The sequence below is a fragment of the Atractosteus spatula genome, chromosome 5 (assembly GCF_055471065.1).
Source record: "Atractosteus spatula isolate fAtrSpa1 chromosome 5, fAtrSpa1.hap1, whole genome shotgun sequence".
NCBI lineage: Eukaryota > Metazoa > Chordata > Actinopteri > Semionotiformes > Lepisosteidae > Atractosteus > Atractosteus spatula.
In genome coordinates, this window is record NC_142710.1 from 18,555,793 (window position 1) to 18,582,994 (window position 27,202).

The following is a 27,202-nucleotide window of genomic DNA, read 5'->3' on the forward strand; positions in this document are numbered from 1 at the left end:
GACACAGGGGGACCATATTCTCCAAGGATGACAAACGGGTTCCGTTTTTTTTCTTTTTCACAGCGATAAGCCAATAGCAGTGCAGAAGATCATTTTAACACGCCGTTGATTCTGTATGTGTCAAGTTGAATAGTATCAGCCAACGGACCGAAGAAGTAATCAATCTGAAGGGTGTGCAAAAATATGTTTTTTTCGTTTCTGTTTTACGGTTACCTGCCTCTCTGAAGTACAATTCCTGGTGTAGTGCCAATTCGTGTTTTCCGAAGTGCCGGTCCAGTTTTTGGTCACATATATTACAGATACACTTTTGTCTGCAGAAATTGTGTCGCCCGTCTTGGCTCTTGCGTCTCGCGGAACGAATCGCTTGGATTAGCGCCTGAGTGCTGGGTTTAGGGATCAGTTGCGGTTTAGTTACAACAGCAGCGGCAGAAGCAGAACCGGACTCGAAAACTGCAGAAAAGGCTACGCTGGCCTCCGAGCAATAAATAACGCGTATCTTCAACAGAGAACCTGGTTCATGTTCAGGGATATTCTACGCGCTGGTTGTAACCAGAGTGGATCAAAAGGATGGGATATGCCAACAAAACCTTCAGAAGATACACGTTCCTACTGTGGCTTGCGTCTGTGCTGCTTCTAGTAGAGAGTAAGAAAACTAAACCCAGATGCCCCTCTTCGTGTACATGCACCAAAGATAATGCCCTGTGTGAAAACATAAGATCGGTTCCTCGCAGCTTCCCTCCCGATGTCGTTTCATTGTAAGTGGCATTATAAAATGTTCAGTTCGCATGAAATGTTTGTGTGAAACAGACAGGAATGCTACATGCTTTATAAAGCAATACAAGTTAACCTCTTTTTACATCATCCAATTTGTTGCAAATCTTAAATGTTTAAACGCGAACTACTAAAATGTGAAGAATAATTGCCAATTTGACAATGAATGTTATAATTCAATGAGCCGTACTGCATGGTGCGATTTAATTATAAATGGTTGCACATTCAACACTGTTATTCAACAGTGTTCTACAATATTAATTTTTTCTAAGAATAAATGGTGCTTTCTTGTTTTAAAGATCATTTGTGAAATCAGGATTCAACGAAATTCCAGAAGGAAGCTTCGTCCACACACCAGCACTGCAGCTTCTGTGAGATTTTATTAACGTTTTCCTTTACTACCTCGAAATGTGGCGCTTTTCTCACAATTATTTGGGGCTGCATACTGCCATTCTGTTTTAAAGTGATGATCGCCATGTTTTTTTTAATAGACAAAGGTTTGTGCTGACTGATGCGGAATCTCTGATACTACGGAATGTTTTTCAGCGTTTTATGTGCTTGGGTACAGTACATAATGTTGGCTCTAAGCTTTATTAAAAATTTGAAAGGGGGTTTCTGTAGGTGTGAGAGATGTGCATTGCAGTAGCTGAGAAGAGGTCACGTTATCATTGCTGCATTAGGTTAAATGCAAAATAATAGTTCTGCATTTTAGCAGATTATGGGTCATTATGTTATGTAATTGATTTCACGAAGGATGGACCGGTCTATAAATCCTAGTGACAGACGCTGGGTTTCCTGTATTCGTTAGCAGACCCGGCAAACAGCACTGTAGCCCGTTGAGAGGAGTGAGGAGGTACTGTATCTATGCCACATATTGGCCGACATTAGCAACCACGAAATAATCTGTCGCAATAGCAAAACGTTTTAGCCAAATATTTATCTTCCCATTTATCTTAAGTAAATACCTATGAAGTCTGGACATGTGTAAATTGTAATATTTACGAGGACGAGCCTTTTGGCATTATACTGTAAATAGGGACATCTGAACAGACATTTCTTTCCTTGAAATAATTTGAATAGTAATGCTGCTAAATGCTTTTCAGATTAACACCCCATGGTTGATTTGGACACATCTGAAGACATTATTGCTTTTTTAAGGAATATTTATCCATTGGTTATGTTTAAGGTTTTTTTTTTAATAAAAGCAACCGTGTAAAGAAATGCCTGTTATTGGGGAAACCAATAGAAATTCACAATGGAGAATACAATTTTAGTATGAAAAAGCTTATTACATTATTATTGTTTGCACATATCCACTTCTGAACGATCATATCCCAAAAATGCAAATGACAATATTTTATCACCAGAATCCATATTCCGGTATGGGCATCCACAAATTTTAAATATCTTTCAGAATTTATATAACCACCAAAAATATGATTGGAACGCAGCAACATAATTGTGTATTTTATTGGCATTTGTCTTTGCAACCAGCCCAAAGACAGTATGTACAGACATAATTGAGCATATTAAATACTTAAATCTATTCAGGCAACCCTGAGTATTAAGTTGTGGTATTTTGTCCCAATATAATCTTATTAACAGTTGGATTTCTAAAGCTTAAGGGGTGTTTTTCATGCCTCCTATGCAATAACCCTGTGTACAACTGTGGAAAGCGCAGGAAGAGGGTAACTTTAATGAGTTACGCAATGTCAAGGTTTTGTGTGCAAATGAAGCTGTCATGTGTAATTCATTTTTAATTAGAACATGCTCAGGAACTAGCTAGGTTTCTTCAGAGTTGCATCAACAGTGAGAGAACTAGAGATCATGCCAAATCAGTCACATGAATCCCTTAGCAGGTCTTATATCTTGGCTCATCATTTTAACAGTGTTAGCTCATGACTTGTTCAGCCAAACTCATGTTTTAAATGTGTAAAGGCTGTGAAATTAGCACTATCCCACCAGAATCACAGTAAAAGGCCTTGGTAAGCTGCCCACATCACACCCATTGGAGATTTCGCTGTATGCTGCTTAAAAAAATCAGTTTTCAGACTTAGTATTTACTTCTTTGTAATATAAATTTGAGTTAATTTTTAGTCTTTTCCCCATTAATGTTTAATAAAGTGTCGCTTTCACTTGTTGAGTTCACATAGCCTGGGATGACATGGATTACAATGCATAAAAATGTATTTTTATTTTTTGAAATGCACATACTGTAAGAGTGATTTTCCATTTGTTTAGCAATGGAACTGAGGTCTGCACACCTCCACCACATACTTACAAACAAACCAGGCTTACCAAACTTACATTATACATTGAAAATAAAATATTTTCTGGAGTGAAGAAAGGTAGCTCTTGATGTAGTAGAACATGGGCAGAAGGTGACAGACCAGTGGGTATTAAAAGTCTCTGTAAATAACATTAACAATAGAATCTGTGAAAAGTGTGTAGATGGTTCAGTTATGCAAAACTAAGCTCCCGGTTGTAAGAAAACTGAGTCACTGAGACTGAGTTGGCCATCCTTATTTGAGATAACTAGAGACCTTAATTTCTAGTGTTTATTTGTTTACTCACATTTTTCATACAAAGCACAATTTATATTTAAGAATTTATAATACTTCTCCTTTAAGTCTTTTTTTATTTTTGAGTTTATGTGGCAAACAGTTACTTTTCTCCTACCAGCCTGTTCACAGCCAACTCCTTTGATTCTATAAATGAAGATGCTTTCCTGGGTCTTCCCCATCTGGAATACCTGTAAGATGGATTCATTTCTACATTTAAAAATATTCTTAAATTTTTTACCACTATTGTTTGAAACATCTTCTAAAAAGAGTTTAACTTCTTCTTGCAGGTTTATTGAAAACAACAAAATCAAGTCTATTTCCCCAAATGCTTTCAGAGGACTGAAATCCCTAATACACTTGTGAGTTTCTGCATTTGCCTTTCTACTTGGGGTGTTCATCATTCTTAGGATGCTCATGTATGAGTGGTGAGATGTTCAGTTGAGCTGGTAATGTTTCTTTGAATACATGTGTGGATGAAGAGTTCACTTGAGGTGTTCATTATGCTTAGCACACAGGCTTGGGGAGTACAAGAGTCTTAATCGGTGTGTTTTTAGGCTGTTTAATAAGTCCTTTGAATCTCAGCGTCATATTCCCAAAAGCAGAATAAATATTTTAGAAAAGGAAGAGCAAGTTTTAATTAGATACTGATATAAATTTAGATGTATTCCATAATCGGGGGAATGGGTGACTCACTGCGTTCTAGACAACATAGCCCAGTTCTGGGGTCTGTCTCTACACGGCCCCAGTTAGGGAGATAGGCGTGAAAATACTCTCATTGGCTTGGTGCTCCTGTCATGGTCATTGATAGAGTGATGAAGAAGCTTCATACTACAAAGAACATCTTCATCCAAGTGGTGTTTTGTACCATAAATGGAAATGAAAACACAAACAGTAGAAATGAAATTATTTTTGCAGTCCTCAGTGTAACAGATGTATTTGTGGGTGTCCTTCTTTCTCCAGGCAGCAGCAGCGTTTGACAGTGTGCCTCTAATGACGGTCTCTGAGGTTTTTAATACCAACACTCAATACTCACTTAGGCTGCAATGGCTGACTGAGCCTGCCAATGTGCAAGGAATATATGAACAGTTAAAGTATGATTCACTTCCAAACCACAGGGTTTCTTATCCTAGGAAATTAAGCATAAAGAACAGCACCACAAGCTACACAGGTCTGCTCATTATTTTCAGGGGGTGTGGAGTTGTCTTTGATTGCAGAGTTTTAAAATTAGTAGGTTGATGTACTAGTAAAAGGTGTAAAACGTAAAATACTGCATCTAAGAATTGCAATGGCAATTGAATGGCTGCATAAAGACTGTACTGTAGTGTGACACTTAATAAAATGCACTCAAATTTCATACACATACTTAAAATGGGTTTTAGAGTTTCTTAAAATACGTTAGAGTCTACGTATTTTTCTGGTCGATTCCAGCCCCTGTCCTCACCTTTGGCCATATGTTTCGGGTAGTGACCAACAGAATGAGATATAGTGGGTGCAAGTGGCAGAAATGAGGTTTCTCTGTGGGGGTGCCGTTGGTGACTCTCTGCGACAGGGTGAGGAGCTCGGAAGTGCAGGAGGATCCTGAAGTCAAGTGGCTGCTCCTCTGGATCGGGACGTGCCAGCGGAGATAGTTCAGGCATGTAGTGAGGTTGGAGGTGCCCCAGGCACAGCCAGGACACACCGGAGGGATTACTGTATATCTCCTATATGACCTGGGAGTGCCTGGGAATCCCCAGGGGGAGCGGGAGCCTGGGAACGGGTTGTCTGGTCTGCCCTGTTACCACTGCGACCCTCACTGGGAGCGAGCAGTTAGAAAGTGGGTGGATGGGGCCTCATCGTGTGGTGTGTAATTGTAGATTGCTATTTCATCACCTGAGTTACAGATTTATGGTTTCCAGTTAGTTAAATGCAGGTCGAAAATTCTGTCATCGACGGGTTCAAGGGAAAATATTCCTTTATTTCTACACATTCACTACTTACTATTTTGACGCTGGAAAATGTTTTTAATCGTTTTACACTGTCAAAAAAGGGGAATGGCATTGGGCATTAGACATGCTTTGATTTTTTTTTCTTTTTGCGGGTAAGATTGTCTCTTGCTGTTAAGTCAATATACAGTAGAATGTCTTGTCTCAGCAGTGTTTTAAGCAAGTATTGAGGATTATTTGAAGTTTTAGATGAAGTAGCCAAGGGCAATCAAACATGCTAAACATGTTTCATAAGGTTGTGAATGTCAGTTTTATTCATTGTAAAGAAAAAATGTTACAACTTACAAGCACCTGTCATATTTTGAATTTTACATTGTTATCTTGCTAAGCAAAATTAACCTCCAATACGTTGTGAAAAAAATATTTAGTAAAAGATTTTATAATTTAATGATTGACAAAGATCTGCATGTTGTTAAATTGTTTTGTTACACTATTCAGTGTTATCTCTAGTTCTTTGGTTCCAATAAAACAACAAAACAACATTTTTTTTACTTTATATTGTGTACAACTGAATATGCTTTACTAATCATGAAATCAATTATATATGAGAGAGTCTCCATATATAAACATGCAAAATAGTTTGCGGTATACCACGGTACGTATCGCAGTACATGCAAGTACATGCGGTACGTTTTCCAGAGGCAGTACCCTACCCTGATATATACAGTTCACAAATAATAGTTTGGTACACAAAAGTAGGTGAGCTATTTTTATATGTGATATTTAAAGACATGTTGGCATTTGAATTGAGAAATTGAATTTCAGTCTAGGGGGCACTTCAAAATGCTGCATTGTTTTATTCAATGCTTAAAAAGGAATTTACCCTTATTTAACACTGACTTTCCACATTAATTTAGTATTTTCATAGTAGAAGATTTTTTTATCATTTGTATTTTTGGTAATAGCAATGGCACAAAGTTAAAATAACATAAAGCTGTTCTGAAGTGTGAAAGAGTCAGATGGACTATGAAGCAGAGAGCATCCTGACGTGTTAGAAAATGTACACTGGGTAGCAACTCATCTTCTGATTCTTAAAGGAGATGATTAATGGAGAAAGTCTTAGATTGAGCAATGTACAGTATGCACAGGTTCTCATTAAAGAGAGGTGGCATAGAATTGCTTCAGACTGATTACATATGGACATCTTTTTTTTTCATTTCTTGCAGCAATTCTCTGTTAATTTAGGCGTTGACAGAATATTGAATGTTCTGTTCTTTACTATGCTGTTCTTATTAAGTCAACATTCCAAGGCTGCGTACTTTGCAAATAATGTTACGACATCTTTTGCCAGCTGTTGAGGTTACCAAACAACAAACATGGACTAATTGGAAACAGTCATTTGATGCCATTTTATTTATATAACCAAGAATGTTGTGACTAAAGAAGGAAATCTAAAAATAAGCCGTAACTCTGTAACCTTAAACTGTCCCTTTGCTGCATTTCAGTGAAGCCATTCCTGGCAACAGCTCACCAGGTGATGTGCTGGAATTTAGATATTGAAATATGTACAATTAAAAAATAGGGTATGTTTGCATGGGTATCTTTGTGTAAACACAAATTAAGGGAAAACAAGTATACAGTAATAGTACTTATCACTACATACTTAGTAGTACTATTATTTATATTTGTATAGAGGTTTACTATTAATTGTAAGCTACAAATGCTTTCTTGCAGAGAAGAAAATATGTTTGTTTTAATTGGAGTAAATGTTTGCTAATTGTTGTATGCATTCTAAGCAAAAGTTTTTAACTGTTTGCAGGAGCCTGGCTTATAATAATCTGGAAACACTACCGAAAGATGTTTTTAAGGGGATGGAGGCGCTCACAAAAGTGTAGGTATTCATTTACTGTTTTTTCCCCACTGATGTTATTTATTGTTTGCTGCTTTTTGTTTCTAGCTTAGACAGTGGTGTGAAACAATTAATTTTAAGACTGAGGTGCCCCAGAATTTAAGGTTCCGGATTTTTTACACTAATGGTGTTCATCCTCTTGCAAAAATTTTACAATTAAGGTTTTTGTACAAAACATTCCTGGCAAAACTGAAGAGGAACATCTGTGCTAAATACAATAAATTTTCCTGTTTTATGGTAACTGTGAAAAGCATTGGCTGCAATCTTGAGGAAACAGACAACGATACTATTGTACACCCTATATTGCTAGCATGCTTAGCCAATAGAGATGCATTTAGAAATGTAGCCTCCTTATTGGACATCAGTAGTATATCAAACATACACCAAGTAGGTCAAACAGACCTCTTATTGTGTGTGCAGTAGGGTGAAACTATGCCATTGTGCCATTCATCTTTTATCTTTTGACTGTGTAGGGATCTCCGAGGTAATATCTTTAACTGTGACTGCAAATTGAAGTGGCTTGTAGAATGGATGTACAACACCAATGCAACTGTGGACCAGATCTTCTGCAGCAGCCCACCAGCTTATCAAGGGAAGAAAATCCATGAGCTCTCGGCACAGTCATTTGACTGCATAACGACAGGTGATCAGATAACAAGCATCTGCGCTATGACAGCGACAAAACACAAACACTAGTATCTCTCCAGAGAGGCAGAATTTTTTTATTTTCTAAAATAAAAAAAACTCTATATATTACTGCTTCTGGATGGTTTTATGAACTACACTTCCTTTTTATTCATTATTTTGCTCCAGCCCTTCATTTTTATAATCTAATACTTAGTCTGGCACCGAAGGTCACATAAAGGAACCCCGAGAATGGACAGAGGCATCTGATACTTAATGCAGAATTCAGACTGTATTTCTGGAAATATAACTAAAGCTAAGTAAGGCCAGCAGTGGTCAAGTCACTGATTTTATAGTTACATGGCTAGGTCAAACCCAACATGAAAACGTATATATACAGTAACTATAATATGTGGAATAATAGATTTGAAACATATATTGGAAAGTTTAGAGACACTTACCTTAAGTATTATATCTGACTTTTATTCAGTGGTATTCCTGGAATTAATTGAACTTTCGACAATGAATTACAGTTCCAAATATCACCTGTTAACAATGCGTAAATCTTGAAATCATGCTGTAGTTTAACTTTTTAAACATTTTTTTTGATAGTGAAAATACAAAATACTTGGTCACAAAACAAAACATGTTTTGTACAAAAGCATGGTTGTTATATTTACAAAATTATTTTTTTTCTATTTTTACAGAATTTGCCGCCTACCAAACCCTGAAGTTTGAGTCTATTTCGGTAGATTCATTCTCCTATATGAATGATGAATATGTTGTATTTGCCCAGCCCTTTATTGGAAAATGCAGTTTTCTGGAATGGGACCATGTCGAAATGGTCTTCCGGAACTATGACAACATCAACAGTAAGTTATAATTAGTGATTTTGTCATATTAACGCAAACCAAACTAGAGGGCAGAAGGAGACAGAATAAAGAGGGCCATATGCAGTGACAATAATTTATCACTAGATGGTGCCATTGACAGATTACTGTGAATGTACACCAGGGATTCTCATACTAGGTCCTCCTGAAACCAGCGTCTGCTAGCTAGTGTTCCATCTGAGCTCTCGATTTAATTGAAACACAGATTTATTTGATGACTTATTAATTAAACCTTTCTAATTATCTTCAGTTCTGGAACAGTCAGGTTTTAATTTACCTAGAAAAAATCTTAATAAACTTGAACATGGTACAATTTTAATCAAATGATACATATTTAAGTCAAGGGTTCAATTATGCATCAATGATAGATTGAAAACCATCAGACAATCTGGTCACCAGAACTGGGACTGGACTTTACTGTAATACACAAATAGAATTAAGTGAAGTATAATTAATAACAACAATGTAACAAGTCAAGCTGGCCGTGTGTCTTGGATATTATATTATTACTAGATTAATCTAGGTAGCTATTGTGTTTTTCTCCAAATATCACCTTTTAAAAAAGTGCTTACAAAATTATTCATACTAGTGTGCTCCAGTCCTCTTCCTGGAAGGCCAGTGGATCTGCAATTCTATGTCAAGCTGTCAAAAGCTGGTAAATTGGTCAGTTAGGCCAAATCTGAGCTGATTAGGGTTAGTAAGAGCCCAGCAGGACTGAAATCCTGTAGATAAATCGGGACTGGAACCCCTAATTCCAAAGCCCTAAAGAATTAGACTAGGGTTACCATACATCCATATTTGCCCAGACATGTCCTCCTATTTGGTCCTTAAATCTCTGTCCAAAAAGATTTACAAGTATCTTAAAACATTTGGGATTTTGTTCCCATATTCTTTCTCCCCGGAGGTTTCTGATGCAAAATGTTTTTGGGATTAGGAGAGTGTTGATCATGCACAAGAGAGGCTGTGTGCTGATAGACTGCGTGTCGTGGGTGTGTCTATTGTGCTGCCCTGTTCAGTTTTCAATCTGAACGGATATGAGTGTTCTGCTGTGTGCTGTAGGGTTTATCTGAAATGTCTTTTTGTGATATTTTATTTTGCTCTTTCTTAACACAAAACAAAAGTGCAAATTGGTTGCAGAAGAATAGACAGAAGTTATCGATAGAGAAGAGTGGGGAGTTGAGTGCTTGGAAAGCAGACCGGATACTTGCATCTCTGTGGCAAACAAGATGTATTTATATTATATAACAGTTTATATATACTTCATATATCATTAATACAATGTAATTTTATAGATACTGGTACAAAAACTCCCTCCCTCTTTTTTTGAATGTTTAAATAAGGTAACCCAAACCTAGACTAATGGTTCCCAGCCCTGGTCCCGGAGGAACACTGTATCTGGTGGTTTTCATTCCTGCTGATCTATAAGTTGCCAGTGCTAATTGATGTTTTAATTTTGCCGCTTGCTTGTTTTAGTGCTTAATTAACTTATTTCTAAAATGTGTCCTGAGTGTCAAAGATACCCCCCTTCAAGCATACTGTCTCCTACGACTTCCAGTTCACAGAACTGCACACAGCTTCTCTTCAGCTTGCAGCGTGTTATTTCTGACTAAAGAGCTCTTACTAGCTGATCAATTGATGATAAATAGACACAGGTGGGAATGACTCTGTATCAGACACACACACAGTGAGTCAGCAGGTTTGCTTCTGCAGAGACCCAATCAGATACATTTCAGGCATCACACATCAATGAAGGCAATTCTGAAACGCAGACATTGGTACAGGGCTTACACTAATACAAATCCCACTTGTAAGAGCAGAAAGCAGTTTTATTTATTAAGTATGCCACAGTTAAAAAATGGATTGATCAATTAGCCTGTGAAAAAGAACTCGGCAGGAGCAAAACCCAGGAGACCAGGAGTGTTCCTCTAGGAGCGGAGGTAAGAGTCGCTGATCCATTGATCGCACACCTCTGACACCCAATGGCCAAGATCCAGAAATTTGTACAGCATCTGTGTCATTAAAACATCAAAAGCTAAAAAACCTTTGCGAGTGTTAAATTGAACCAATTAAGCTGATTCGTCAATCCATCCATTTCCTAGCTGCTTCGTCCAATTCAAGGTCGCGGGGGAGCCGGATCCTATCCGGCAAGCAGTGGGCACAAAGTGGGATGCACCCTGGATGGGATGCCATTCCATCACAGGGCACGCACACACACACACATACACTAGTATAGGGGCGCGGTTTTCCCAGAAGCCAGTTAACCAACATGTATGTCTTTGTACTATGGGAGGAAACTAGAGCACCAGACAAAATTAAATTAATGACTAATTAATTAATTAAGTAATTCCAGAGCAAAGTGTAATGGAAAGTTACTGAGAAAAAGTGTTTTATCCTAAAAATGTTGTTTACGGACAGAGCTGTGCTGCAGAAGCGGCTGGATACTTAGAACGAAGTGTTATAGCACCCAACTCGTCAAGGGCTCGGGATGTTTTAATAATGTTTATCTCTGCTGCTTGAAGAAGGGAGCATGAGAAACTATTTGAATAACTGCTCTTCTTTGCTTATAGCAAAAACCTATAAGGAATGGAAAATGACTGCTTCGCCTGTCCTTGAAGTGTTGCATCAGCTTAAAAAAAGATATAAAACAAGGTCTCTCCCTGCTTGCTTTTGAATCAGCTTTCACTTCTCTGCACAGACGGGTGATGGCTTTTTCCCATATTGCAATATGAATAAAGAACTTACTGAGTGAATGAGAATACCTCTCCTGGCTCTTCTTCGATAAAATTCCAGAGCAAAGCTAGAAGGAAAACCTGCAGACCCTAGGGCCCTGCTGAAGTGGAGTGGTGCAGTAGGCTTACTTACTTTTGGTCTTACAGAAGTGTTAGCGTTTTAATTGTATTACTTATAGAAATGCAAGTACTTAGTTGTGTTTCAAAAGAATAACTGCATGTTTAATTTCCTGTTACAGGCACTTCCACCGTTGTCTGCAAGCCACTGGTTGTTGATGGTCAGCTGTTCATTATAGTCGCCCAGCTCTTTGGCGGCTCTCACATCTACAAACGGGACAATTCTGCCAGCAAGTTCATCAAAATCCAGGATATCGACATTCTGAAAATCAGGAAGCCCAACGATGTTGAAACCTTTAGAATCGAAGACGAATCCTACTTTGTCATTGCTGACAGCTCTAAAGCAGGGTCCACCACAGTGTACAAATGGAACGGCAATGGTTTTTACTCTCACCAGTCCCTTCACCCCTGGTACAGGGACACAGATGTGGAGTATCTGGAAATAGCTAACAAACCGCACCTGATTCTGTCGAGCAGCTCTCAGAGGCCTGTCATTTACCAGTGGAACAAAGCCCAGAAAGCGTTCGAAAGACGCACAGACATCCCCGAAATGGAAGATGTCTACGCAGTGAAGCACTTCAAAGTGAATAACGATCTGTACATTTGCTTGACCAGGTTCATCGGGGATTCTAAAGTGATGAAGTGGGATGGCTCAATGTTTTCAGAGATACAGACGATGCCGTCGCGGGGCTCAATGGTGTTCCAGCCTTTCGCGGTCGACAACTGGCAGTATGCAATCCTTGGAAGTGACTACTCCTTTACTCAAATCTATCGCTGGGATATGAAGAAAGGGCAGTTTGTTAGCTTTCAAGAATTGAACATCCAGGCTCCAAGGGCATTCTCCCTGGTTTCCATTGACAAACGTGAGTTCTTGCTTGCCTCCAGTTTTAAAGGAAAAACTCAGATTTATGAGCACCTTGTGATTGACCTAAGCAATTAACAGGAGCAGATCTAGCTTGTGTTTAAGATGCAGTAAAGATTCTCAACTGCACTGGATGGAGATGGACCCTGCTGTTGGACGACATGTGCATGATAAAACCCGCTAATGATACTTCCAGATGAATGCCTTGCTAGAAATGTCCATCTTATGTTTGTTTTTTTGTTGTCACCATCTAGCGCTTTGGAATTTTTTCTTTTTTAAAAAAAAAAGAAAAGCCCACTGTTAACTCACTCTTTCCAACAATGAGCTGTAAATACCTGTGCACATCTGTCATGGTAGAGGGAAAAATAAATCAAATGTACTTTTTCATCTATTTATTAACCTGTTTGGAAAAAGAAGAAACAATCTGCCAAATAAAATGTTTACATTTTTCTGTCTTTTCAGTGTAAGCTAAATTATTTATAAATGAAGCTTTTGTAAATATCTGAGGGACCATGCCAGTGAGACAAATCTTTCATATAAAGGTTAATGTTTCAATTTTAAAGTCACATTTGTAATTAAAGAATTTAACCTGTTGCAATGCAAACCTAGATGTTGTTGTGTGAAAACAAAAATCTAAGCAACTTGGATTTTTATTGTTGCTTGTTTGTATGAAACTGTATAGTACTCTACTCCTAATAAAAATCTGAAATCAAACAGATGATATTAGCTATTTATGTGAAATAACAGGATAAAGCTTACAGGATGAAGATAGTTACATAGAGGCATAGTACATGTAGCACGAATCAGGCAGACACTGCTTCCTGTCCTAAATTCCAGGCCTAGAGGAACAGTGTGTCTACAGAAAACCTACAGACTCACCAGAATCACAATTTAAGACTAGTGCTGTATGGAATTCAACCCCAACCTGCTAAATACCAATCTTTTTTTAGCCAGCTAATTCCGCAAAGCATGGAGTGCAATTCACTTTTAGTTTAGATTAGCAAAGCTAAACTGGTATATCCTACTATTTTAGAAAAGTATCAGTTTTAAAATACCTGACCTACTTTATGCAGTGAAAGCATATTACGTAACAACTTGCGGAATATTTTGTTTTTGTCAGCAGTAAAAGGTCTGTTGGCAGCTACTTGTCACAGTGTTTTATACAGAGCCTTTTGTGGTGTTATCTTAAGGTCCTTTATGATAAAGGAGAATAAATGACAAAAAACAATAAAAGCCTGTTTTTATGACAATTGAAATGGTGTTATCACAAGAGTGGTGAAAGGTTAAAGACAAAAACATACATTGCTTGTGAGATTTCAATAGAAGTAAATGACAATATGGCACACAAACATTCAAGCTTCTACTGTCTGAACTAACACCTTTAGTAACAGGGTGTCAGACTCAGACCTGTTTTCTGCTTTTTGTTCCCCCTCAGCTGTCTGTGACATAGCAGGTCTAATTATTTAATTAACTGTGTTCATGTAATTGTAATTCTGTGTATATTTATATGTAACGAAACTGTTAGTGAAATGGAATTTGTAAGTTATCAACTGTAAAACATTTTATGAAACATTCATTATGTGTCTCATTTAGAAAAAAACAAATACGTTTGTTGTTAAATTGACAGCCCATGTCGGAACAAAACCAAAACCCAGAAGACACCAGGCTCTCCTGGAACTGGGTTTGACACCCTGCTCTAAAGCATAACAAGCCAATTTCTCACTATGAAAGAATTCATACTTTTTTGCAACGGTAAAGAACATTAAAAAAAAACGTCATAGTAAAATTCCATTTCTTTCATCTAATGCAAACTAACAAAGCCTTTATTATTTGCATCTGAAAGCTGCTCAGCTGTGAGTTGGGCACCTGACTCCAACTGCCCTCAAGATAAAAAAAACTTCTTTATCCTGAAGAAATATTGCCCTGAGTCAAAGGCTTATGCTACTGTTTCCAGACATCCCACAATTAATGACAATTCACATATGATACAGGCAGTTAAAGTCAATGGAACAGAGTTTTAGATCATAAATTTTCTTTTACCATTTTTTAGGAGAAGTCTAGTTAAATACCTGTTTAAATAGGAAATAGTTAATCGTCTTGGTTAATAGAGGAAAAAAATCATTCTCATCCCAAGATCTTTTATACACCATTTACACACGTTCAGTCCTATATAAAAGCATACATTATCAGAGACAGTTTTTGAAATAAAGGTTCTTCTTCATCTACATCACAATATAAATATGAGCAATAAAATAATTAAGTTACCCAAAACATCTGCAACGAAAAATCCTTGTGTTAAAAATAAAAATGAATATACAATAACATTAATGTAATACAATAATGCAAGTAGCACTGATCCTTCGTGAGCTTTCTCCAACACTTTTTTCCCTCAAAAGACTTACAGTATTTAAAGCTGTATAACTTTACATTTTCATAAAGTATATGAACACAAGAGGAGAATATTTCCAAAGTGAGAGAAGAAGAGTGCACAACTTCTGGCGCAGCTGGTAGTCACCCGGCCCAGGCACGACAGCTGAGGCAACCTTGGGCAATGTTTTAGTTGTCCATCCGGCGGTGGAAACTGAAAGGTGCTCGTTCTACCCCCCTCCCCCTAGTGGAGAAAAGTTAACAGCGTGTCAGGAGCTGACCAAGGTTACTTATTAAAACTTCACTCGTTACTCCAGAGGGAGCCGCCGGTAAAGAAGATACTTTCCCAAGGCATGCGAACTTACTAGCATCTCGGAGAAGATGAGCCAGTTCAGCAGCACGGTCGCTGGGGATGACAGTGAGGATGCCTTATCGGTCGACCCCCTAAAGGAAGAGCTAGTGGAGATTTTTCATTTAGAGGTTGACGGTGAATGTGTTGCTGAGAAGCTTCATCTGCAAAATAACTGCCACATTTCTGGAGTGGACAGGGCAGCGAGAACGGACAGCACGACCAAGGGAGACCCCGAGACCAGAAATCATTTTTCTCTTTTCAGATGTTGCGGAAAGCAAAGTTATCCCAATAACAAGGGCACTGAGGGAAACTCGCTTTCGAAAGGTACTGGCTTTCTTGTTTACATAGGGGAATCAAACCACCATACCATGTATAATTGAACAGCTCGCACTAAATTCTTAATTTCGCTCACAATAAAAAGTCAGGTTTTGGCAGGTCTGCGATCAAGGCAGGTCAAAAATGGGAAGCAGTCACTGAACTTTTTTACAGATTCAAAGTTACTTTGTATCTGCAAATCCGATGGTCTCCAGTTTCCTCCTCAGAAAACGATGTACTCTTATGTAACGCGTGCGATTAACAGGTGTCCTTATCCTTGATAATCCAGAGTGTTTAAATTATGGTTTGGCATTTATGAAAGTTAAAGAAGATGCAGTAGAACTAACTCGTACATTTATCAACAGTTACCGTTATTTGACACTTACTAATTATTACAAATATATTAGTTTAAGCACCAGTGAACTTGCTGCGATATGACGTGGTAATATATCTGAATGACTTTGCATTTTCCGTTTATTCACTGGGGAAGCACGTAAGCCTCTTGACTATTACAGAGACCAATGCCTCGGTACTTTACAAAGCTCCAGTATAATACTAATAATACCAATATAGTTTAATTAAATATTAGTTTATGAACAATCTATCCTTTAATTCTAAGATCTATTTGAAAAATCACATTCCCTTTCTTAATATATTTTCAGACCCCATGTAGATTTACATACGTTTATTTTCTTTAAGAAAAGCTTTTTGTACCGTGCTGTGGTGTGTTACAGTAGGTGTGGTGAAGTGGGCAATAGTGCGAAATATAATTGTGGGTTGAAACAGAATTCGAGTGACCTCCTTCATTGTAATGTTTCGAGTTTGGTAGACTACAGTACATCGACAGGGGCTGGAAAAAAAGAGGTGGAACAAGCTTAATAACACAGAAGTTGAGGAGTGTCTTAGCTTCATCCCAGGATGTTATTTTGTGTACAAAATAACAGACATGTTATAAGCAACACTTAGCCAAAGACAGGTGTCTTAGTTAACACACAATGAGGGATTTCACTAGCTCCTTCCTGCTCATACAAAGAAACTTGGCAACTCATTAAATAAAGAGGGAACATAGTTACCCAGAACTGTAGTTTACCGAAACCATGTTCTTTAACGGTAATAATTATTTTTTTACTTGACATACAATATTTGTTTTGGAGCTCCCATTTTTCAAAATGGTTATTCCCATTGAAAATATGTTTAAGTGTAAAAAAATATAATTGAAAAAAATATAAAACCACAGAGGAACAGATCAATACTTTACCACTTTCCCAAAGAATATATGATTTGTAAAAAACAGTCACCTGTAAGTAAAGTCCAAACTGTGACAAGAATGTGATCGACACATTCTGACACATAGAAACTCACTAAACCATAGTATTTGCAGAAATCTGTTGTTTTAGCTTCTCCTGGTGCTCCTGTTTGTGATGCATGTCGCAAAGGAATTGTAAATTACAAAGTATCACATGCAGTACCTGTACACCCTCCAGAGCTGACAAAACATGCAGCTCCTGAGTTGATGTTATAATATCATGTGCACATAAGTGGGCTGCTGTATGCAGGATTATGGTGTTTTACAGGTGAGCTCAGGTTCCGCTGTCCAGCAGGTGTTACAGGTTTCCTTAAATCTCCAGCTTCTCAAGACCAAAAAAATGCTTCAGCAATCAAATAAATTCAATTAGGCAATTAAAGCCTTGAGTGAAAAGAAAGCCAGAAACCTTTCTTGCATTTTAGCTTGAATAAATAGTAGAGAGCAGTGATGGGTGTTGTCAGACCCATAAGTTATTTTAACTTATTGTTGTTAGTATGGGTCTTTTTCATGAATTACTTTGTGTTCCAGTTGTATAAGATGGTCAAACATGTAAAGTTATTTTCAAGGGCTATATGTAACTAAAAAACATGATTCAATAAAATAAACTAAGAAATATGACAAAGGGAATTAATTACAAGCTGGTTTATCTTGCAGACTCGGAAAAGAAACCTGCCTGTGCTGGCATCGGCCTGGTTTATTCGTTGCTGGCATCCCTGTTTTTCTCAATAGTAGCCCTTCTGGTGAAGAAAATCGATGGAATTCATGCAGTGGAAATCAGTGCTATCCGATGTTTCTTCCAGATGCTGTTTGTACTTCCTGCCATGATTTATTACAAGTAAGTCATCAGTAGTCTGTAAGAGCACTTGTCCCAGACTGTTACTCACCACTGTCAGGAAGTGGGTTAAAGGGGAATTGTTGTCCCAATTTCTCAGGCTGGTTATTAAATCTTGGTAACAAAATAAATTCATTGATGGTACACAAACATTTTAAACATTTTGAATTAAGCACACATTTGAGAACTTTGTTAAAGTATGGTATGGTCGCCAATGTTGTCACGAACACCTGTTCTCTCCACGGGTAAGAGCCAGAGTTCATGCAAACTGCGCTGTGATATGGCCCTTCCTGCTCACTAGTCACTGTAACGACGAATGTAAAGTGATGTACGAGAGAATGAGTGCAGGATGTGAAGCAAACGTTTCACTGCAGAAATGTTCCAACATGATCTGCAGGCAGAGTTAACAAGCAAATAGTATTTGTCAATAAAACTATCTTGAAGTCAAGAACAATATTTCTATTGGATTAAAAGAGATGTTTTCACAAGCCTGCTTGTTTACAATGTAACAGAGCTTTTTCACATCACATGACTCACAGAATATGGTACTGCACATACAGTACCTGGAACTTTTGTCTATTTTGTTATGTAAATTGGAGGTTTTACAAGTTACTGTTTACATTTTACTTGTATTTTGGTTTGAGAGCATACTGTATATAAAATATAAAAATAGCACTGCAGTTAAATTTGCTGTGCCTACTTACTGTATGTTGTGCTTAATGCAGTGGGTTCAAGGTGATCTCCCTTGAAACAGGATCTGTGTAATTAATGTTACGTCTACTGAGCAGTTTTGTCTTAGCAAGACTTTAATGTATTCATGGTGATAAGCCTAAATTGAAGCTACCAAAGCTTATTTTCTTTTTTCATGATCTTAGTCTGTTCTTTTTGCAGAATTACAAAAACAGTTCTATACTGTAAATATGATTGTATTATGATTGTAAGGTTTATAACACACAATTTGTAAATAATCACAGCCTGTATTGAACATTCCAAAATCACAGTTGTTATACAATCAATCCACAGAATAAACAAGGGACATTTTTGAAAACGGTGTGGTTAACAATAACCCATGGGCTTTCATTAGAATCTGAGACAGAAGAGAATTAATATTTTACGTAAAGGGGTTTAAACAAAGAAAAGAAATTAAACCCTGTTTCCCTTTCCCCTTTTTTGGGAGCTACTGAGACTGGTGTCTTTGTACACTGACTCTTCCGACTAAATGTTACCCCGGTGAAAAAACTATTGTAGATTGTGTAGAAAGTGAGGTTTGTATTTGAATATATGGATTATGCATTCTGAATCCACTGCGCACTGTCACAACATATTATATTTATGTGAGGTATATGTTTTCTCTTGAAGAACTGGATTTCTGGGACCAAGAGATCAGCGCATCTTTCTGTTTCTGAGAGGCTTTCTTGGGGCGAATGCAATGATTCTGCTGTACTACGCGGTGCAGCAGATGCCGCTGGCTGATGCCACAGTCATTGTCTTCAGTAACCCAGTTTTCACTGCCGTGCTGGCCTGGATTTTCCTCAAGGAGAAGTGCACTATCTGGGACTTCGTCTTTACCATATTCACGCTGACGGGAGTCATACTCATTGCGAGGCCCCCGTTCCTCTTCGGGTCTCGCGTCTCCGGGATAGAGGGCGACTACACAAACCACATCAAGGGCACCATCGCGGCCTTCACCGGCGCAGTGGGGGCGGCGTCCACTTTCGTCGTGCTCCGGAAAATGGGAAAGAGCGTTCACTACTACCTCTCCGTGTGGTACTATGCAGTCATTGGCCTTATAGAGTGCGTCATTGCCCTGTTCGTCCTCAAGGAGTGGACGGTTCCCTTCTGCGGCTGGGACAGGTGGATCCTCATGCTGATCGGGCTGCTGGGAATCGCGGGCCAGACGTTTCTCACCAAAGCGCTGCAGCTGGAGAAAGCCGGGCCCGTGGCCTTGATGAGGACGATGGACGTAGTGCTGGCCTTCATACTCCAGTTTCTGTTTCTCAACCGAACGCCGACGTGGTGGAGCCTGGGAGGGGCTATTTGTGTCATCGGCAGCACTAGCGGAGTGGCTCTTCGGAAATGGTATAACAGCACAAAACGTGCTGATAGAGTGTGAAGGTTACAGTCACATATGCTGTAGTACTACACCTCACTACTTGTGCTTTAATACTTTAGCGGTGCTAAAACAAAGAAAGAGAAACAGCTCTTATAATTATATTATATAAGATTGCATTTATTTATCTAAAATTCCTATGATCAGGATTTTTTTAATACCTACAGTACCACTCGGCCAATTTATAGTACCCTCCTTTTGAAAACTTGTGTTATCCTGTACATCTCACTGTGTTATTGCCTTTTTCTATGGGGTTTCAGTACAGTGCAAAGTAATTTCTTCTATTTTTAAATGAATGGATATCAGAGAATATTTTATTTGGATTTTATCCATTAATATACACATATTCAGGCTGTACTTTTTTACTGAGGGCATGTTCATGCACATCCTGTTTAAGCACTAACCATTAATAAAGGAAAACACTTATTTTTATTTTTAATGGATTAAGAAGCAAAGCAAAACTAGTAGGCTGGATACTTGATGTGTACTGTAAATTTATGGCCTTGAATAATACGTTTAAATTATATTACAGCATAATTGCACTTTAAACATTGTATTTAAATCCAGTCCTACTTGTTCTGTAGAACATTAATATGAAAAACTCCCCAGAGAGACAATTCACTTCTAACAGATAAGTGAATGACAATCTCATCACAAAATGCACTTTCCCAAAGGAAAGTGACAGATAGGCTCCTGTCTATGTCTCTTGAGTCCTGGGAAGCAGTATCCCCCTTGATTGTAAGGGACTCTTTAATTTCTTTTTTTTTGTATGCGCTACTCTGTTTTCATCTTGTGTAACAGATGTATTCATTTCTTTATTCCCATCTTTAGCTAAGCTGCAATTGTGCACTTTCTGCTGTAGTTGAGTTTGTAGTAGGTAATGGTTTTAACGCCTGATTTTCCTTGTGTCTGAGCAAAGGGTAAATTGCTCATCTAGTTAATTTGCTATGGAGTGGGCACTTTGCCCACAGGGAAAATCAGGACCACGATTGTGATCACAAAGACAGCTTTGCAAGATGGTTTTTGAGAGATTGAAAAAATATGTATTAATTTTTAAAAAGTGATATCATGACTTTCTTTCAGTACTTAATTTAAAATGTGATGTAATTCATTTAATCCAAGGAGACAGGTGGCATTTATTCTTTTTTTAGCTGACTTGAAGCAAATTCGTATTTTTCATAGACCTGTATAGTTATTTGACCTTATTTCAGAATCTCTAAAGTTTCATCTTTTCAATACGGTATGTAATTATGGTGTAAATACATACTGTATTATGTATAGTTATTGTGTAATACATGATACAACATATATTTTGAAGGTTTGTTTTTCAATAGACGGGACCATCTTTGAGGATGAAAGATGAAATAGACCCATTTAGTGAACAAAAGCTTTATTTGCACTATTGCAGTGGTCTGGCATGTATTTGATTTACCTAAGGATAAAAGTTTGTAACTTTAATATCTGTTTTACCTAAGGATATATAGTATAAAATTGTCAACATTCATAAAAGCACATTTATCAAATTGAGCATATGCATTAATATAAATGAAGTTTTTTGCACACAACAAAAGTATGCAATTTTTATAAAATGCATAGACCAAATAACTCTTAATGCAGTCTGATAAGAGCAGAAAAAAATGAATACATTTTTCTTTTTGACAAATGAGTGGTGTTTATGTAGTTCATGTTAGTAAGACTTTGAAAGAAATATATAAATCCATCCAGCTGTTCTATTGCCATGTACATAATTTAATTTTTCTTTATTAAGAATGAAACTTCTAGGTATTTTTTAGATTTATTTAGATAAACAGTAAGTTATTTGTACTTTTACAAGTCATATTGTTTGGATTTAATGGTCTCATGTATTATTATGTGTATATTTTTAAAAACTGAAAAGATTGAATTTGTTCATATTTGTTTGTAAAACTTGGTGTTTTTAAAATATATTCTTTTCATGGTTATTAATCTTTATATTTTAAAAAATAAACATCTTTAAAGCATTTTCTGCTCATTTTTCCTATCAAAATAACCTAGATGCCAAGGGGAACAGAACAAGCTACTAGTCTTCATTAAACTGCACAACTCTACTTCCTTGTTGTCTTAATTGCCCTGTTATCAGATGCCCGATTTAAGATCCTTACGCAATCTGTTTGAAGTGTATACTGAATGACTGAGTGTTTAGTGTGAACACTAAACCTGCCAAGCTTGTGCGGTTTTTTTTCCCCATGGAGAGCTAGAGAGCACGATTCGTGAGTGTGATCATCAGGGATCAATTTACGCATTCCTCATCTGCCATTTTGAGATGTATTTGACAACTTTCTGGAGAAAACCTTAATAAAACCCACAAACATACTTTTTTTTCTTCTAAGTGGGGACTTTCCATTTACTCCCATTTGATCTGTATTTGTTACATGAATTGCCAAAATTGACAGGAGGTGAAAGTAGATCCTAAATAAATAGTTTCGGCGCTTTCCGATTTGGAAGACAACATCATCTGTTTTGTAAAAACCAGTTCACATCTTGGTGATGTTTCGCCGTTGTCTAACAGGAGTTACAATCTCTGTGGTGAGAGTTTCTCAAATGTTGTCCACTTGCTAGACAAAAGTTATCTAGATAAATCTAAAATGCTAGGTAAGTATGCCCCCTCTCTCACACACACAATGCTTAGGCTAGATGCCAGAGCTTTCTCATCTCTCCGTGTCTCAAGATGAGCCCTTTAATGCTGTGTTGCCTGCCCTCTCAGGCTAAACCACAACAGAGCAAACAGAACCTGTCAGCTCTGAGATCAGAGAAAGGTAAACAGTGATCCTCCCGGTAATACAAGTAATGCAAACACTGTGTCAAATAAGTTACACAAACCCCCGAAACCCAATCCTTTACCTACACACGCTCAAGTGTCTGAATTAATCAGTAATGCAAATTGCTGAAGCCTGGACCCCTTACAGCACACAATCTTACATTAGGAAATGCTGTACGAAAATGGCTTTTTGTCAACCGTGGTGTAACATTGATGACAAGCTCAAATTAAATCAAGGCTCGGGCACTAGCAAAACAACACCCAGTGTTGCTCTTTTTTAATATACAAAACTATGTAAATGATAGTTCAGGTGGGTAGCTGCGTCAGCATGCGTAGGCTGCAAAGGAACAAGTTATAGGTTTATTCCATATTGAAAAGAGAAGAAAGAAAACACAGCCGAAACATTGTTTTTTTTTCTTCTTTTCAGCATGGAATAAGCCTATTATTTGTTCCTATGTATATGATATACAGTATATACATAAGTCTATGCAAACTAATTTAAAGCAACAATTCATTAGAACAAACTGTGGTAAATCGTGGTGTTCATTTTGCATAACAAAGACAATTTCTGCATAGGTGACAAAAGGTGTCAAATAAATAGGTGCCCTCAAAAAACATTGGGGCAAAAACCTAAAATTGGCATTTCCCTGTTGTATACACAAGAAATTGAAATTCACATAAAAATTATTCTGAGTCAAAGTTCGAAAGGTCACATTTTATTTTTAGGATATATTTTGCAAACACACTCAATCAGTTTTCAACCAAAGCATATGTTGTGTTCATTCCCCCAAAATGTAGGTGACCTTAAACATTGGGGCACTTTAAGCAAATTAAAGAAGTGAAGAGGTCAGTATTCTGTTGCAAGTCCCTTGCTTGCAATAACTGCATCAAGCCTCTGCCCCATTGACATCACCAGACTCTTTGTTTCTTCACTTGAGATGCTTTCCCAGGCTTTAACTGCAGCCTTTAAGTTGTCGCTTGTTGGTTGGGATTTCTACCTTCAGTCTCCTATTGAACACGTGAAAAGCAAGCTCAGTTGGATTCAGATCTGGGGATTGACTTGGGCAGTTTAAAATGTTCCAGTTTTTCTGTCTGATGAACTCCTGTGTTAAGCGTGTAGTATGTTGCAGCCCTATAAGTCTGGTGCCATTTTTTTCTTACATTTTCCAACGAGATCAAGTTTATTTCTGAACTCATCCTACTGCTGCCATCTTCAGTTAAGTCATCAATGAAGACCATTGAGCCTGTTCCGGAGGCAGTCATACATGCCCAAGCCATGATACTCCCTCCACCATGCTTTGCTGAAGAGGTGGTAAGCTTATGTTCATTGGCTGTTCCTGTTTTTCTCCACACTTAAGCCTTTCCATCACTTTGATAGTGTCAAGATCATAAACCCCTCCTCCTCTCCAGTTTTCTACTCATCCTTGTTTTCTACTCATCTCCCGCACCTGCCTCCGGTTCCAGCCCCCTGTGCTATATAAGCCAGACGTTCCTGCCTATCGGGGCTCAGCTTTGGAACATGGACGCCCGGAAGCCCACCTCCCTGCGAGTCCTGCAGCGACTCAATGGCATAGGCTTCACAACGGCGTCCTGACCTTCTGGGGGTCAGGGGGCGTCTGGTTCTGTTACCCCCTTTTTATTCCCCCGACCCTCCTCCGGATCCCGCTCCGGTTTTTAACTCTGTTTCTCTGTCAGGATGGATTACCTGGTCTTGGACATTTGCTACGCTCTCGGATTTGCCTCGGACTCCCTCGGACTGTTTGCCTCGGCCACACCTCCCCCGAACACCAGCGCACCGTGGACACACCCCCCTGTTTTCCTTCCAGCCCCTAGCATGCCTCTTTCCCCGTGTTTTCCTCACTCCCCCTGGATCGTGTTGTCTGCATTTGGTCCTGAGAGAACGCTTCGTGACAGATAGATGTTTATCTTGGCTTCATCTGTCCATAACACCTTGTTCTAGAAGTCCTGTTACTCATCTCTGTATTTTTTTTTGCAAATTCCAATCAAGTTCTTCTGTTCTTGCTGCTGATGGGGGGCTTACACCTTACAGTACAGCCTCTGATTTTTTCTTGGTGACATCTTCTGCGGGTTGTGATACTTGAGATTTGCATCCCCACGCTCTTGAGATTATTTTTGATTTCACTAAAAGTAATTTGGGGGGTTTTCCTTTACACTTTGAACTATTTTTCTGTCATCCACTGCATTTGACTTTCTTGGACACCCTGTTCTCTGCCTGTTCTTGACTCCTCCAGTTGTTTCCTTTTTCTTAAGAACATTCCGGATTATTGATTTTGCAGTGCCAAGAGTCTTAACAATTTCTCTGATGGTCATTTTCTTTCCTATCATTTTCAAAATGGCCTTCTTTTCTGTCATAGTGAGTTCTCTGGTCTTCATGTTGGTTTTCGCTGGCTAATTCAAATGAATGACTTCAGAAGCAGTTTCAAAAGACCTCAACCATGCCTACTGTAGATCTTCAAAACTCTTTTATGTGTGTGAAATGTATGCAACATGTAACACCAGGACAATCAGAGACACCTGTATACTTGTTTGTCCCAATACTAATGTTCATCTAAAATGTGGAGGGTTGAACAAAAAAAGTGTTGTTGTTGTATAATGGTAAAACATTTATGCATAGAAATACCCATAGTTAAAATGGGATAACATCTGCTTTTGTCTCAATCTTGTGATTTGAAATCCAAATTTCCTGAGGATACACCTATAATGGACTAATTTGAACTCTTGTCTCAATACTTTTGGAGGGCACTGTGTACAGCCGTTTTATCTATCATGTAGATTGTTTTGAATAAGGACACTTAGAAATTCAAAATTACATTTAAGATATGTTTCATTTACTTATTCCAGTTTTACAAAAAGTAGATTCTAACAAGACAACAGGTTTTTCACTTTAAACTGTTCTCCATGGCTAATCACTTGTATCTGACATGACCATATCTTTATTATGATGGCTTTTGAATATGAATACTGCAATGCTACACGGTACATAGATGGAGAAAAACGGTACCTCTTATTCAGCTAAGGGGTGATATTTTTCTCCTTTTGTACTATGGCTGTCCATTCACCGACGTGCGATGCGTGAATTGTTCGTGACAGTCTATTTAGTCACATGGTTGTGAAAAGCAAGCGCTTCATTGTTTTCAGGAAACAATGTCAAACCGAGCAACTTGTTGGCTCAATCAAATCTGTTCCAACAAAAACAAGTCAATGACCCGCACAGCAAAAGGTGCTTTTTTGTCTTCAAAAGACTAAAATACTGTTGAATTGGGTCATGTGATTTCTGGCATTTTACAGAAAGTGGTCTTTTCGGGGAACTATTGTCATTTTAATTTGTTCTTAGTTTTCTTCGGTTGTGATGAATATGTATCTATAGTTTTGCAATTCAATGCTTTATTACCAGTAATGCAATTCAGAAACCTCTCGTAATTCAAAGCAGACATTTAAATCTTGAAGAAAAGATGAGGTAGTTCTGGAATAGTTTATACGAAGAAACACATACAGTTCATTCTGTTCATTATGTGTCAGAATTCCACAGTTTTCCTCCAACAAGTGCATTGTATATATATCCAAAAAAACAATATATCCCACTGAGTACAATTAATAGTTGTTTGTCACGAGAAGTGTCCTGATTTTATTTTCTGATCTTCTGTATTTTGTTTTCTGTTTTGTGTTTTTCAGTGTCTTGTGTTGAGTAGTGTATGGTCATGTTCATGATGTTGTGATGTAATGTGGTCGTGATTACTATATCGTACTGCAGTTGTAACATAATTAAGGAGAATTGAAATGTAAATTTCTTCATTTGCTTTCAATTTTTCTGCGGTATTCTGCAGTAATAAAACTTTTCTTTTAATGTTTTTTACCTCAACATATAGTTGTTGATTATGTTTCAGAAGCCCTGCCAAACATAATTTAGATGTTTCTGCTAACATCATAACAATCAAGGATCTCGTAGTTTTAAACGATAAATTCTGATTAATCACATTTAATTATGACAAACTCATAGATGTCAGACAGATAGATCGGAAGAAACGATTGTCGGCGTACAAAAAAGACGTACTGTACAACCGTATTCAAACTGCAAAACGAAGTGCAGTAATTTTAAAAGAAGGATCTGATAATGTCCGCTGTTGAAATGAAATTAATACGCCAATAAAAACAGATATAAGATCTGAAACAATAATATAATGTATTGTTTGTGTACTAGGTGTATTATGAACAACAACTAGCAAAGTCACGCAGGAATCAATTTACGCGTTTTTAGTCTTTTTAAAAGATGCATTAGACATAGTTAGCCAGCAGGTGGCAAAGTTTACCTGGAAAATCGTTAGCAAAATGACAGCGCTAGATGAATTCCGCCTCGTGTTTAAATGTTGAATAAAGCAATTTTCTCAAATCTTCAGTTATTTTACCAATTAAAATGAAAAATTAAAAGCAAAGTGACAACTTACAAATGCAAGGCAATGCAAAAGTTTAAGTCTCTTGTAATGTGAAATAAAGTTTTTATTTGATAAAGTTCGTCCCTAAAAAAATAACGAAATATGGTAAGAGGTAAGGTTTAACTTAAGTATGTGCTAAGAATAACTCATATAGTTCTTACAACTGGCTAGTATTACAGTTGTATTACATGAGGGACAGGCTTAGATTTTTAGGTCAATGAAGCAGTAACCATCGAGATTATTATAAGGATTGTAAATTGCTCCTTATTATAAGGTTTGGAAAG

The 27,202-nt window shown here is 37.7% G+C and overlaps 2 protein-coding genes across 2 annotated transcripts; both read left to right on the forward strand.

Moving 5' to 3' along the window:
* On the forward strand, positions 1-13,102 carry lgi1b (leucine-rich, glioma inactivated 1b). Its single transcript, XM_088916093.1, has 8 exons — positions 1-755; positions 1,071-1,142; positions 3,454-3,525; positions 3,623-3,694; positions 7,077-7,148; positions 7,640-7,809; positions 8,498-8,662; positions 11,649-13,102. The coding sequence occupies exons 1-8, from the start codon at positions 568-570 to the stop codon at positions 12,464-12,466; spliced, it is 1,629 nt and encodes a 542-aa protein (XP_088772219.1). The 5' UTR covers positions 1-567; the 3' UTR covers positions 12,467-13,102.
* Positions 13,103-15,003: 1,901 nt separating this feature from the next.
* On the forward strand, positions 15,004-21,669 carry slc35g1 (solute carrier family 35 member G1). The gene is made up of 3 exons (XM_088916094.1): positions 15,004-15,431; positions 17,383-17,563; positions 18,920-21,669. Exons 1-3 carry the CDS (start codon positions 15,137-15,139, stop codon positions 19,671-19,673), a joined length of 1,230 nt encoding a protein of 409 aa, XP_088772220.1. The 5' UTR covers positions 15,004-15,136; the 3' UTR covers positions 19,674-21,669.
* Positions 21,670-27,202: the final 5,533 nt, after the last annotated feature.